Source organism: Natrix helvetica (assembly GCF_964273705.1).
Source record: "Natrix helvetica genome assembly, chromosome: 1".
In the NCBI taxonomy this organism is placed as follows: Eukaryota; Metazoa; Chordata; class Lepidosauria; order Squamata; family Natricidae; genus Natrix; species Natrix helvetica.
In genome coordinates, this window is record NC_138548.1 from 229,086,246 (window position 1) to 229,097,957 (window position 11,712).

At 43.6% G+C, this 11,712-nt stretch overlaps 1 protein-coding gene across 1 annotated transcript; it reads right to left on the reverse strand.

Moving 5' to 3' along the window:
* Window positions 1–632: 632 nt before the first annotated feature.
* RDH5 (retinol dehydrogenase 5) lies at window positions 633–11,712 on the reverse strand. Its single transcript, XM_081935110.1, has 5 exons — window positions 11,604–11,712; window positions 6,534–6,860; window positions 2,702–2,960; window positions 1,903–2,066; window positions 633–950 (listed from the first exon to the last, which is right to left on the reverse strand). Exons 2-5 carry the CDS (start codon window positions 6,844–6,846, stop codon window positions 727–729), a joined length of 960 nt encoding a protein of 319 aa, XP_081791236.1. The 5' UTR covers window positions 6,847–6,860; window positions 11,604–11,712; the 3' UTR covers window positions 633–726.

Consider the following 11,712-nt stretch of genomic DNA (forward strand, 5'->3'; position numbering starts at 1 on the left):
AAAAAGGTAGCAAAGGTTTTCAGATTATGGTCTGGAGATCATCTTTGAGCTCTCTTGGATATTTGGGTGTTCTACAACAAAAAAAGTCCAGTAGAGATTCCTACTCATAGCTTTAACATTCCCCACAGAATGTATGGGTGCATGAAAGTTGGACTGTTGTGCAATCTACAATCTACCACAACAGTTCGCAGCTCGAGGTCTTTTGGAGTACTTACTGTAAGGTCTCCCCAGGTTCTGCCTCTGAAAGTCTGCAACAGTGGTGTGATTTGGCGACGGGAGTTAAGACAATGAACTGTGAAGTGTTTTGCCATTTGGAATACTGATTTTACTTTAACCTTCCCCCCCCCCCCCCCCGTGCTGCAATTAAGATTCAATATTGCCCTTTCCTGTCATGTGGACTTCAAAGTCTCACTAAAAAAGCTTATGCTTGAAAAAAAATATGGTACCCACTTTTTGTCAGGTGCTTTTATGTTGGCACTGATTACTCGATTCATTTGCCCAACATTTCCCATCAGCATCCAAATATCCCTGTTCTTTATGATTCCTCAGCATCTGAGGATAGTAAGTAGTACATTACGATATGGAAATGTTTCCATACCATCCTGTGAAACCAGAGCTGGCGAGACAACAGCTTTCTTTGAATAATCCTTTTTATTTCTTATTAGCTTTCAAGGAGTATGATCTGCCAACATTTAGGCCTCAAGCTTGATCATGAGGGAGCAGCGTTTAGTGCACCCGCTGAGCTGGCTTTGGTAAGACGATAGACAGGGAAATATCCACCAGAAAGGAAGGTAGATAAGAGATTGGCAGCCACAGAAACTTAGCATCCCATCCTGCACTGTAACGAGAGCGGGGGTGCTTAGCTTGAAGGGCGTGCTCCATGCAGTTCGTCACTTTGCTAAGATCAGAATCGCAGACGATGTTCATGATGAATTTTTGGACTTTTAAGTCTGCAGAGAGATGGACATAATCAGAAATTAAACTTTTGCCTGATGCTTAATGTTACCCAGATAAGAGGTTACTGTTACTGTTTTAGGACGTCCTTTGTCTTAATGTAAGATATTGACTCCTCCTCTAACACTTGACTTCTCCTAGACCTTAAATTAACTGTCTTCAATCAGATGATCTTCAGTCTGAAGACAACTGGTTAAAGGCAGATGTTTATACTCCCAGCAGTATAAATTGATGGGAGTTCAATTCCTCTGATGGGCAACATGTTAAGAAAACTCTTCTCCATTCTGAATTTAACTAGCAAACTGCAAAATTTGACTGAAATCACAGCTGGGATGTAAGACTTGCCTGCGCAATTCTTTCGATGTTGTTAGAACAGATAGAAAATTGCATATGCAGATGCAAAGGTCTACTAGCACTCGCCTTGCTGAAAAGCCGTGGTGGCCCAGTGGCTAGAATGCAGTACTGCAGGCTAACTCACTGCTCACTCCAGGAGTTCAATCCTGACCAGCTCTCAAGGTTGACTCAGCCTTCCATCCTTCCAAGATTGGTAGAATGAGAACCCAGATTGTTGGGGGCAATATGCTGCCACTGTAAATGGCTTAGAGAGGGTTGTAAAGCACTGAAGTGGTATGCACCTACTGAAATTTGGGAACCAAATACTAAATTTTGAAAGCTTTATTTAAAACGCAAAAGTAAGGATGCAAATGGGAGCAAGGCCTACCCAAAGGTTGTTTTTCCCCCTTTCTTCAGAGTGATTTCAGTCACTTTTTGGCAGGTTTTAGTATTTTGAGAATGGAGATGGGAACAATAACTATCCTTAAACCCTGCAATACGGCTATGGCCATGGTGCATTTGTTTGGAAGGTTTGTTTTTTACAGAAAATGGCTTCAAATGGGAGTAGTTTACCTCCCTGCTTCTACCTGTATTCTAGTATGCATCAGTACTCACAATTGCGAAAGAAACCTTCACCATAGCTCTGCTGGGCTTCCGGAGTCATTCGGTCCCAGTAGTACCTCAGAGCGGCCTCTATCGTTTCAAGATTAGTCATGGCTGTTTTGAAAAAGCCTGGCTCTATAATGGAGACTTTTACCCCAAAATGATACATGTCCCTCCTGGGGGAAAAAACAACAACAAAATATTGTGAAAGGTTGAATCATATTCTTTATACTAATACGTAAAGCTTCCATAATATTCCTTCAGTCCCTAATAATGGTGTAGTCGGTTAGTTTTTGCCACACAGATTTATGTATGATCAACATGCTTATTTAGTGATACCTTTACCTCTCAAGAAACAATAAGCAGCATAAAATCTTTGAAAATGGGAAAACAGCCCAGTCTGAATGGTCATCATGTGGGTTGGCATCAGGAGTGGGTTTCTGCCAGTTTTACTACCGGTTTGCAACCCGCCCGCAACACGTGCTGTGTGCCCCTGTGCTGTTCAATGTAAATTGTTCTTTGCACATGCGCAGAACAATTTACAGTGAACTGCACATGTGCAGTCACTAAAAATCAAAATGGTGGTGGCCCAGCAGTGGCAAAGGAACCGGTTCGAGGGTGTGGCAGGCCTCGGTTGCAAAACTGGCAGTGGTTCTGAATTCCACTACTGGGCCGAACTGGGAGCAACTCACCTCTGGTTGGCGCAAGACATCCGTTTTAATAATAATTGTTACACTAAGAGCAGGCAATAGGGAGACTCCAGAAGGCTATTGTGGACCTGAGGAATTGAGCGTGCGTCAAGCCCACCTACCTGAGGCTGTCAGAGAAGGCCTCCACTGTGTATTTGGAAACGCAGTAGCCACCACCGTTGGCTGAAACCCGCCCCAAGACGCTGGAAACATTGACTACTCGTCCACGTGCTCGCTTGAGCAATGGCAGGAAGGCCAACGATACCTCGATCATTCCAAAAGTGTTAACAGACATGACTTTGCGGTAGTCTTCCACGGTCATCCATTCCGTGGGGCCAATAGAGCTGCCTAAACCTGCATTGTTCACCAGACCGAAGAGACCTGGGAGATGATTGCAAGAGAGAGAGAGAGGAAAATGAGAAAAAACAATCCTGCTTATTCGCTAAACAAACTGCAAAGGGCTTCCACTTCAGCAACTGTAGAGTGGTGCGGTGTTTTTCTGTTTATGCTACCACATCAGCTGTAGGGAAGCCAATTCATGCGGCCCCAGTTTGTGTTCTCTGCAAGTGGTTTGGTGTAATTCATAAAACTAATCTCCCTTACCAAGATACCAGTGAGAGATCTGGATCTATCTCTGATCCCACATTCCACATTGAATCATTGGATATAAGCTGCACAATGGGTGTGCAACTAAGGTATAGGATGAGAGATAGGTTAGGAATTCCGTTAATGTAACTCCTGTTGCCCTGTTGGGTAACAGAATCACAGACTGAAATGACAACTGGAGTTGGTGCTGAAAGGTTTCACAATCTACTCTGGTGCTGATTTCTCTGGAAGAATTCAGGAGTTTACAGTTACCCATGACAGCTATAGGTCTAACCCAGCGGTTCTCAAATAGTGGGGCGCGACCCCTGGGGGTGTGCGAGCCTCCGTAAAGGGGGGCGCGAAGGCTCCCTTTCCATCTGGGTGCAACGGCGGCGAAGGCGTGGGCGAGGCATAATATATCCCGCCTGGAAGTGGCAGCACTTCGGACTGTGGATTTTCATTGGAGCTGCGGGCTGGAGCTGTGCAAGAAGCCTGCTCGGGCGGGGGTGGGAGGGAGGGAAGCATGGGACCGCCCGTCTTTGCCACCGCGTAGCTCGCCTCCCCTCCAGCAGCTCCACCGCCAGCATTCCGTCTGGAAGCGGAAGCGCAACAGCCGCTGTTGGGGAAGGGACAAAGGGGCGGCTGTCGCCCGATCTTGCCACCGCCACCCCTAGACTCTAACCCAAGTAGGAACATATAGTATAGGTCTTGTGTTTGTTTTGGTATTTGTTCTGAATATCTGAGATGATCTGAGAATGGGATCACCTCACCTCCTATTTTTTCCATTGTCTTGGATGGATCACCTTGTGATTAAGGTTGAATTAGTGGCAATGGACAAATAGTCTTATCTGTAAAAATTATCGGTCCAAGATTCCAAGGCAACATGGAAAAGTTTCGGACTGATTGCGCTAGTATATCACAGAAGCAGTGGTGGGTTTCAAAATTTTTTGGAACCTCTTCTGTAGGTGTGGCCTGCTTTGTGGGAGTGGCTTGCTGGCCATGTGACTGGGTGGGAGTGGCTTGCCAGCCATGTGACCAAGTGGGAGTGGCTTGGCAGTCATGTGACTGGATGGGTGTGGCCAATTTGTAAAATGTGGTGAAACTCACTTAACAACCCTCTTGCTTAGCAACCAAAATGTTGGCTCAGAAACTCTGGCATTTGAAGCACACAAATCTTAAAGCTGTCAAGTTACACCCCTAACCCTTTAGAAAAAAAAACCCCAGGGGTGTTCAAACTTGACAGCTTTAAGACTTGTGGAGTTCAACTCCCAAAATTCCTCCTCCAGTCATGTTGGCTCAGGAACTCTGGCATTGAAGTGTGCAAGTCTTAAAGCTGTCAAGTTACAAGACCCTTGCACCCCTAACCCTTTAGAAAAAAACAAACCCCAGGGGTGTTTAAACTTGACAGCTTTAAGACTTTAAGGTTTAGATAGGACTCTTAGAGGCGAGCGGGGTGATTGGTGAGCCAGCCAATCAGTGAGCGGAGGGAGGAGCAAGCGTGGTGCGGAGGGGCGGGGGGAGGGAGCTGAAACCGGTTCTAAACAGCACGGTAGATTTGTGGAACCTCTTCTATAGAAGAGGTTAGAACTGGCAGGAACCCACCCCTGCACAGAAGTGAGTACACCCTTCACATTTTTAAATATTTAAGTATCTCTTTTCATGTCACAACACTGAAGAAATGCTTGGCTACAATGTAAAGTAGTGAGTATACAGCTTGTATAACAGTGTAAATGTGCTGTCCCCTCAAAATAACGCAACACGTACTGTTATCCATGATTATGGTTAATACATGGAATATAGAGCTTGCCAGATCCATCAATACTGTTGTTCTCAAGGATTTTGTTTGACCCCTTTTAAAGGTAGCTTTATACTACCTCAGTGATTAAAGACACTGAGCTTGTCAGCTGAAAAGCTAACAGCCTGGGTTCGAAACCCAAGTGCCACATGATGGGGCGAACTCCCGTCCTTGCCCCAGTTCCTGCCCACCTAGCAGCTTGAAAGCATGCAAATGTGAGTAGATAAATAGGAACTACTTCGGTGAGAAAGTAGCTAGTGTTCCATAAGTCTCAGCATATAGTCATGCTGGCCACATGACCACAGAAATGTATTTCAACAATGTTGGCTCGCTCAGCTAAGGAACAGATGAGTTGCGCTCATCTGTAAGGTCAGACACAACCTTTACCTTTATACTACAGGTATGAAAGTTTGGGCTGAAACACCAAAGCAGATTATGCGTGCCAGTGGAGGAAGATCTGACAAAACTGATAAATGTGCAGCAAAACAGCAGTGAATGTTTTGTATAGGCAACCTCATGGCTGGTTGAGTAGTTTTGTTTGTAAGAGAGGTACCTTGTACTCTTCCATTTCTTCCTCCGCACAGACCTCTGGAGGACTTATTATACCATTTTCAATAAGGGATGATGATGATGATGATGATGATGATGATTATTATTATTATTATTTTGCAGATGAAGGCATCTTTGAGCCTATCTGGGTGTCAGCTTTGGTGTACAGTTAACAATAGGGTATCTTGTCACTTTTTTATACATAATACATTGGTTTTGATTTATGATACAGAAGGACAGTGATTGAGTCCTTGAAATGGTGCCTCCCACTGCTTGTCCTCTGAGTCCTTGTCCAACTTAGCTTGTACTTTAGCCTGGAGCTTTCTAGTGACACCTGGTTAACATCATGAATGCTTCTCTGAGGGAAGGCAGGATGCCTCCTTTTTTTTAAAAGAGAGGCAAATTACGAGACCAACCTTAAGAAGCGTGCCCTGAATTTCTCAGAGATGGGCAATTACAACAAGGTGCTCGCCTCCCACAGTTGGGTAAGGTAAGAGAATGGTGACTTTTCAGGATGAGACAAACCTGACCCAATTAGACTCCGGGCAGGCTATGAGGCTGAGACTGCTTTCATTGGTCTGCTAATCAAAACCTTATTTTGTTGGCATTCCCAGGGAAGGTATGGTGAAGTAATGGTAGCAGTTTGGGAGATTTTCACCAGGTTGACTCAGCCTTCCATCCTTTAGAAGTGGGTAAAATGAGGACCCAGATTGTTGGGGGCAATATGCTGACTCTGTCAAAACTGCTTAGAGAGAGCTGTGAAACACTGAAAAGTGGCATATAAGTCTAAGTGCTATTGCTATTTATGAAAGCAGATCCTGTGACCACAACAGAAACGAAGAAACTGGTGAATTCTGAGAATTGAAGTCCACACGTCTTTAAGTTGCCAAGGTTGAGAAACCTTGACTTATAAGAATAGTGAGTTGATTATTTATGTAGGGAAGGAGCTCAAACAGCTAATTCTATTCCTGGTTTTCCACCTACTCTCCTGTCTTCTCTTTGATCCCTGATGGGGTGAAACTCACCTTTTCGACCCACTTCAGCTTTCACCCATTCCACCGCTTTGGAGATGCTTTCGGAGTTGGTAACGTCAATCAGTGTGGTTCGCAGGTTCGACGAGCTGGTGCGGTCCAAGTTATCAGCTCCTTTCTGAGTCAAGCAGCCTGCCAGCACGTGGAAACCCTTTTTGTCAAGCTTCTTGGCTAGCATGTTCCCAAAACCAGTGTCACAACCCGTGATGAAAACATATTTGTCTGTGAAGTTGCTCAAAATCTGCTGGTCGCGGAAGAACCAGACCACAGCCCAAACCACACTGATGAGTAGAATGCAGCACCACATGGTAGGCTGAAGGCCTGCGGAGATGGGAAAGGATTGGCAAAAGTAGAATGGGACCCCCCAGTATTCCCACTTTTGTCCTCTTCCGAAAGTCCAAATGTTACTTACCTAACTCAATCCACACATACCATATTTTTTTTCCAGTGAGAAGCAATCTGGGGTTTTCCATTTATTTAGGATCATGACTTCCATTAGTCATAGCCAATATAATCAAGGCACTCAATGTCTATGGAGATTCTCAGTCATCCAAGTCATGGTTGTCCCAAAGACAACTGGACTTTCTTGGGCTTTTTTCTTCAAAAATGTTTCGCTTCTCATCCAGAAAGCTTCTTCACTGAAAAAAAAAACTTCCTGGATGCAGGGTTGAAATCCAACAGGTTCTGACAGGTTCTGGAGAATCGGTAGCAGAAATTTGAGTAGTTTGGAAAACCGGGAAATACCACCTCTGGCTAGCCCCAGAGTGTGGAGGGAATGGAGATTTTGCAGAATCCTTCCCCCAGGAGTGGGGAGGGAATTGAGATTTTGCAGAATCCTTCCCCCAGGAGTGGGGAGGGAATGGAGATTTTGCAGAATCCTTCCCCCAGGAGTGGGGAGGGAATTGAGATTTTGCAGAATCCTTCCCCCAGGAGTGGGGAGGGAATTGAGATTTTGCAGAATCCTTCCCCCAGGAGTGGGGAGGGAATGGAGATTTTGCAGAATCCTTCCCCCAGGAGTGGAGAGGGAATGGAGATTTTGCAGAATCCTTCCCCCAGGAGTGGGGAGGGAATGGAGATTTTGCAGAATCCTTCCCCCATGAGTGGAGAGGGAATGGAGATTTTGCAGAATCCTTCCCCCAGGAGTGGAGAGGGAATGGAGATTTTGCAGAATCCTTCCCCCAGGAGTGGAGAGGGAATGGAGATTTTGCAGAATCCTTCCCCCAGGAGTAGGGAGGGAATGGAGATTTTGCAGAATCCTTCCCTTGCCACACCCACCAAGTCACGGCCACAGAACCAATAGTAAAAAAAATGAATTTCATCACTGCTTGGATGGGAAGCGTAACGTATTCAAAGAAAAAAAAACCCAAGGAAATCCAATTGCCTTTTGGAAAAACACCTTTGGGACAAGTGGCTACTCATTAAAGGATTTGCAGTCCTACAGAGATGGAGGTCATGAGGTTGTCTGAGCCTGCATCAATCATTAGGATTCTAGTTCCAGAATAATACCCTTGAGAGACATTGATCAAGCTGCTGGTATTTAAGCGACCCTATCAATTCTCTTGCTAAACATCTATGCTAATTGAAATAATGAGAAACAGAGCTACTAGAAAACAGTTAATGAATCATCAACACAATTTGAATTTTTAGGGAGCCTTCCAAAGAAGGAAGCTAGAAATTAATTTATTCTCACCTAACAGCCTTTGGGTTGCAGATAAAAGAAAAGAAATGGACTGGATGAACCTGATCCAAATTAGCACTGCGCTATGATGTGGAGTAAGGGTTCAATCTGTTGACTTGGGGACCCAAGTAAGTGTGGACTCTTATATTTCAAATAGGGCCAAATTGCTTAATAACTCCAGTGGGACGGTCTCTTCAATAGTTTGCATAAAATGTGTTTCTACCTGGTTTAGATTTGGGACTCCATTTTAAGGTCCAAACTGCACCATTCTACCATCTAAGGCATCTAATTTGTGACATTTACATTGAGGAGGATCATTACAGAAAAACTCATTAAGTTTAACTCAGCTCCTAAGAATCTGATATCCAGTTTTCTCTTAAAGGAAAGATTCAGCTCTGGATAGTCAAATAGGTAAAGATTCCTTGCACATATGTGCTAGTCATTCCGGACTCTAGGGGGAAAGTCATGTGGTTGGCATGACTAAATGCCCAAGGCGCACGGAATGCTGTTACCGTCCCACCAAAGGTGGTTCCAATTTTTCTACTTGCATTTTTTACATGCTTTCGAACTGCTAGGTTGGCAGAAGCTGGGACAAGTAACAGAGGCTCACTCTGTTATGCAGCGCTAGGGATTTGAACCGCCGAACTGCCAACCTTTCTGATTGACAAGCTCAGAGACTTAGCCGCTGAGCCACTGCGTCCCATTGTCCCATAGTTGAATAGTAGAGGATAAACCCCCTACTCCAGAATTCCAGTTTAAACTATTGAATAGGTTTAACAGGTCAGTTTTGTAACCGTCTTTAGTCCTGCTTAATGTGTACCCAGTTCTAATGCTTCATTCAAGCAAAGCTCGGGAGGAGATTAAAGGATTAAATTGACATTTACACAACTTGCATACAGTATACAGTTTGGATGGTTTCTCTTAGCCTGGAGTGCATCACAATCCTAGAGCCTCCCATTCACATTAGGATGAGGATAATTCTGCAAGAATATGTCTCACACCTCTTGTGGTCATCCCCATGCCTGCTCTTCATCAGCTAATGACTTTACTTGAATGACATTACCATGATTTTTTTTTGCACCCGGTTGTCAGTAATTGTATTTATATGAAACAACAGAATATGGAGTTTGGAAACGTCTTGTGGAAACACAGCCACTTTCTTATAAAGTTTTGTGAAGCAGGACATCCCAAAGCAGCATGTTTGTGCTGTAGCATATTACATCAATTGCATCTTAGTAATATCAGCGTAGCATTTTGCACGCTGTGTGAATCCAGTCCACTTGATTAGGGTTTAATCATGCCAGGTGCAATTCAATACAAGGTAGTTAAAAAAACGTAGCTACTAGTTAGAGAATGACACTGACACCAACACATGCATACAAGGCTACAGATGTCAAGGAATTGTGCATTCAGATCCAGTCCAATTATAGTGGCACCTGAATTTCTTCCCTATCCTGGGACAGTGTAAATGCAAGAAAAATAACAAAGAAGGATTTAATGCCCCAATTCTATTGCCTGTGACAATTTCCTTATTCTGCCAGATTGGAGTAGCCTTGACTTCACTTGGCGTAGAAATAAAGTTATAATTTTCCATCAGTGCATCAGAGGAAAGATGACTAAGTAAAGGTAAAGATTCCCCTCACATATATGTGCTAGTCATTCCTGACTCTAGGGGGCGGTGCTCATCTCCGTTTCAAAGACGAAGAGCCAGTGCTGTCTGGCGAAATCTCCGTGGTCATGTAGCTAGCATGACTAAATACCAAAGGTGCATGAAATGCTGTTACCTTCCCACCAAAGGTGGTCCCTATTTTTCTACTTGCATTTTTACATGCTTTCAAACTGCTAGGTTAGCAGAATCTGGGACAACTAACGGGAGCTCACTCCATTATGCGGCGCTAGGGATTCGAATTGCCGAACTGCCGACATTTCTGATCGACTAGCTCAGCGTCTTAGCCACTGAGCCACCGCGTCGCATTTAGAAAGATGACCAGTGATACCCAAAGGATGGACGTGAGATGCAGAAATGGCTTTTTGCTTGGCTATAAAAAGATAAAGTCTAAATCTGGTGACATTTGTTACTTCACCACAAAGCAGCATCTCCTGTTCTTCAATCAGCTACATTTCTTCTCTGCTACTACAATTAATTACATGTTCTTTTTGCACTCTTTAGAGCAGGGGGTCCCAACCGGGGGAGCAAGATGATATTCCAGGGAGTGCGAAAACTTGGGTTTAGAAGTTTCAAAATTATAGTGTATATGTATAATTGTATGCATATAATCATGTGTTTTTTAAAGGGGTGCAAGAATATATCAGAAGCGTTCTAGGGGTGCGGGGTATAGAAAAGGTTGGGACCCCTTGCTTTAGAGGATCATGAAGATAATTCCTTCCTTCAATGAAATAGAAAGTATAACCACCACTTATTTTGATTTGCTAGTTCTTTAGTGGCAGGGGTAAATACCCATTCATGATTGGTATCTCTCATTTGTGATCTCCATCTTTCAGCAATCATTGTGCTTTTTTTTTTTACTTGTAAACTGTCTAGAGTCACTCAGGTGAAATGGGTGGTTTAAAAATTTAATAAATACATTCTAGAAAATGTAGAGGTTATGGTAGTTGAAATAGGTATGTATATTTTCTCCATGCCATTCCTGGACTAATTCCAGGTATGTTACAGTGTCAATCTACCCTCATAGGTTAATGCATTCAATAAACAGTTCTCTTTGTATTTTAGGATTGTTACCCAAAACTCAAAAAACAATACAAGAAAGGAAAAATTGATTGGCAGAATGAGCTCTGTCCATTAATGGAGAACATAACAAAACAATTACTCTTTAAGAGGCTCAAGAAAGGTTGCAATTTTTCCGATAATCCACTGTTTTCCTTTTATCAGACTATAAACTGGAATGCTAACAGTTCTCCTCAAGTGAACTGAATTACAGATTTACATTCTGTTAATCAGGCACAAAGCAAAAAAATATAAGATCTAGTTAAAGACATACAGTGGCAGAAACAAAGACTACATCCTATTTTAAAGTAGAAATTCTCTTTGTTTTCCCTCACTAATTGCCCCCTTTCCTTCTGAAGTTTGAACCTGGGATTACAATTTCGCATCTCTGTTTCCATCTGGCACAGCTAGGCTTTTGAATCCTGAAATAGTTCCTATCTACAGAGCAAAATGGGAAGAGTTTTTTTCAGGCCAGGTTCCCCCCCCCCAGTTTACCCAGTTTTGGTTATACTGGCTGAATTTCCTGCCTATAACATCCTACGCTTCCTAAGCTTGCAATCTTGCAAGATGGAAAATATAAGGAGTCCATTAGAAAATCCCTGGGATTGGACCCTGAGCAACATCAATTCACCTCCCGGCCCCTGTTGTTCCTCCTCCTTACCTTTTCTGAAGATAAGCTTAGGGAGATAACTTGAGCAAACTGCGCGCTCAAAGCCACAGCAAGTCCCTACTCTGTTTAAGAGCCTTTAGCCTTTAGTAGGTAACAGTTC

What these genes read in the sequence shown, in the direction of transcription:
- RDH5 (XM_081935110.1), bottom strand. Translation starts at nt 6,846, where the DNA reads ATGTGGTGCTGCATTCTACTCATCAGTGTGGTTTGGGCTGTGGTCTGG. An exon ending in GCCTTCTCTGACAGCCTCAG is followed by an intron (nt 2,067 to 2,701) that starts GTAGGTGGGCTT and finishes TTTTTCCCCCAG; the next exon opens with GAGGGACATGTATCATTTTG. An exon ending in TGAAGGTTTCTTTCGCAATT is followed by an intron (nt 951 to 1,902) that starts GTGAGTACTGAT and finishes ATCTCTCTGCAG; the next exon opens with ACTTAAAAGTCCAAAAATTC.